Genomic DNA, 2951 nt, shown 5'->3' on the forward strand with positions numbered 1-2951 from the left:
TTATCTTATATTAATTGCTATTTTTACTTTGCTTTTATCTATTCTATCACTGCTCTTGTTTGTTATATCTACTATATTATGTTACATATATTTTATTCTTCGTGTAATATTTTCTCCAAATTTCTGCGCTACTTGTCTATAAATTTTCTCATCTTATGCTAGCTAATTTTCTTATTTCGAACCTCTCCAAATTTCTGCTCCAATCGCATGTTAATTTTCATCTTTATTTTGCGTTTCTCACCATTCTTCACCGTTGTTATTTACTGTTTCTGTGTGTTCTTAGAAGAGACTTGAAACAGCAATAAATGCTTTATCTATCTATCTTTCTCGAAATATAAATATCAATTACGCTCCAAGAGAGAGACACCGTCGGTATCGCGCTTGTTAAAGGAGACGACAGCGTTACGCCATCCGACATAACACCCGCGAACAGTCCGAACAAGTGTGGAAAATATTCCGTCCGTCATATAGATATCAAACGGCGTGACAAGCAATTCACAAAATTGCAACAGCCCGCGGACCTATTCCGTACAACTTTTTGCGTTGCAACCCGACTGACGAAACAATTGCCCGTTAGCGTTACTGTATACGACTTCATATGCGAGCGAGCGAGCGCGGCGTTAAGAGAGCAGCGTTAAAATCACGGCCGCGCGGCGTGCGAGAAGCGCAACGTAAACATATCGCTCGCACTTTGTACGCAACAATGCTAACAGGATGAGAAACGGTTCCCATTGTAGACTCTCGCGTTGCGCGCGTTCACCCGTCATCTGGCTTGACGTGACATTAAACGTTTAACCGAAATTCAAAACGCACACAATCGCCGTAAAGGGATTCCTATTCTCTCAAGCCGCGAGTATACATCTACGAACGAACGCGAAAGTTCGTTGTTGTTATTTGTTGCATAAGTTCAATCGCTGTATGCAGCGAATTTGATCGAATGCTGGCGTTCGGTGAAAAATCAAGGAAAGAATAACAAATGTCTTATAAATAAACACGACTGTCATGAACATTCGCGAGTTCGATGTTTGTTCGCTAAGGCTCGATTCCACCAATAAAATTAATTTTAATCTCGCCTTAACTTCCTGACTGACTGTAAACGAGCAAGTTACCGTTTACCTTTTTTTAATTCTTACATGGAGAAAAAAATTGTTCATTTGACTAAATTAATTTAGTTCATCTTTATTTCTTTCGATAAAGAATGTATATTATATTTGATTTAAATACATACATTCTCCAAAATAAATAACCAAATAAATAAAGACGACTAAATTAATTTATAATTAGTCAAATAAACAATTTAGTCAAATTAATAATTTCTTTTAATGCAAAATTAGAAAAAAATAAAGAATAAATTGATCCGAGATTAAAATCGTTTATTTGAACTAACTAAATTAATTCAGTTCTTTATTTCTTTCGCTAAAGAATGTATGTATTTAAATCAAACATTATATTTGATTTAAATCATACAATCGCCAACGGAATAAATAAATTAACTTAGTCAAATAAACAATTAATTTAGTCAAATGAATAATTACTCTCTCTTTCTCTCAGTGCAAAATTAGAAAAAGATAAAGTATAAATAGAACTGAGATTAATGTTATTTTCACATTTTTGGTAGAACCGGATCTATGTGAGTGTAGCTTCTCAGCTTCACATTTTCGTGACGCGCAGCGGGGGAGAAAAGTGATTTTTGCAATCCTACCTTGAGGAAGCAGCGTCCGACGGGCATGTCCTCCGGCACGGTGGCGTTGTAAAGCGGCTTCTCGAAGATCGGCTCGTTGTCGTTGAGATCGTGAACGGTGACTCGTACGGTCGCGCTGCTGCTGAGAGGCGGTCGTCCGGAGTCAGTCGCGTACACCACCAAGATCGGCGCCGGGTTGGCCTCGCAGTCCACGTGCGTCACTGTGGTGATAAGCCCGGTGGTCTCGTCGATCGCGAACCACGTTGCGTTCGCCAAGGAGTAACGAACCGCCGAGTTGACGCCCTCGTCGAGATCGGTCGCGAACACTTGTATCACCGACGTCCCGGGCTCGGACGCCTCCAGGAGATGAGCCTCGTACCTCTCGTGTTCGAATTTCGGCGCGTTATCGTTCACGTCGGTGACGAGCAGCCGAAAAGTGCGTTCGGCGCACAACGGAGGCGTACCGGCGTCCGTCGCCTGCACCAATAACTCGTAGACGGACTGCTCCTCGCGGTCCAAAGGTCGCTCCACCACCACGAGGTAGATGATGTTATCCCGCGTAGTCAGACCGAAGTGACCCTCGCCACCTGTCAAGGTAACCGTCGCGTTCGAGTATTCTGTCCGGGAGTCGGGATCGCTGACGGATATTCGGGCGACGAATTCGCCGAGTTGCGCGCTCTCGCTGATCTTGGGAGTCGCGTCGTCCGACAGGAAGATGACGGTGATGTCCGGCTGATTGTCGTTGACGTCGGTCACGCGGATGGAGAGAAAGGTGCTGGCTTCCAACGGCTGGGCGCCACGATCCCGAGCGACGATCACCAGCTCGTGGCGTTCCTTCGACTCGAAGTCGAGGGCCTTGTTAACGTAGATCATCCCGGTCTCCGGATCGATGCGGAACATCTCCTCGCGATCGGACTGCCGGCGATTGATGGAGTACTCTATGCGGCCGTTGTCCCCGGCGTCGGCGTCGGTCGCGTTCACCGCGAGCACCGGCGTGCCGACAGTCGCGTTCTCCGGCACGCTCGCGTCGTAGCGCGTCTGATTGAAGACGGGTGGATTGTCGTTGACGTCCTGAACGGTGACGTTGACGTTCAAGTGAGAGCGGAGCGGCGGCGTGCCGCCGTCGAGCGCCTCGATCACCAGATGATAACGGGAGCGCATCTCCCGATCCAGCGAGCCGGCGATCTGAAGGTCCAGGTACAGAACGCCGTCGCGGCCGCGTTGCTGCGACAACCGGAACGCGTCGCCGTGATTCCCGGACACGATCTCG

At 46.6% G+C, this 2951-nt stretch overlaps 1 protein-coding gene across 1 annotated transcript in view; it reads right to left on the minus strand.

Annotated features, from left to right (window-relative positions):
- Positions 1-1603: 1603 nt before the first annotated feature.
- The window catches only part of LOC108727393 (protein dachsous-like), a 3790-nt gene continuing 2442 nt past the window's right edge, over positions 1604-2951 (minus strand). Inside the window, 1 exon segment of the mRNA XM_018455510.1 lies at positions 1604-2951. This exon segment is cut by the window's right edge and continues 592 nt beyond it. Within this exon segment, the coding sequence (XP_018311012.1) occupies positions 1604-2951 (1348 nt within the window).

The sequence above is a fragment of the Mycetomoellerius zeteki genome, unplaced genomic scaffold, assembly GCF_001594055.1.
Source record: "Mycetomoellerius zeteki isolate Tzet28-1 unplaced genomic scaffold, Tzet1.0 scaffold49, whole genome shotgun sequence".
Taxonomy (NCBI): Eukaryota; Metazoa; Arthropoda; class Insecta; order Hymenoptera; family Formicidae; genus Mycetomoellerius; species Mycetomoellerius zeteki.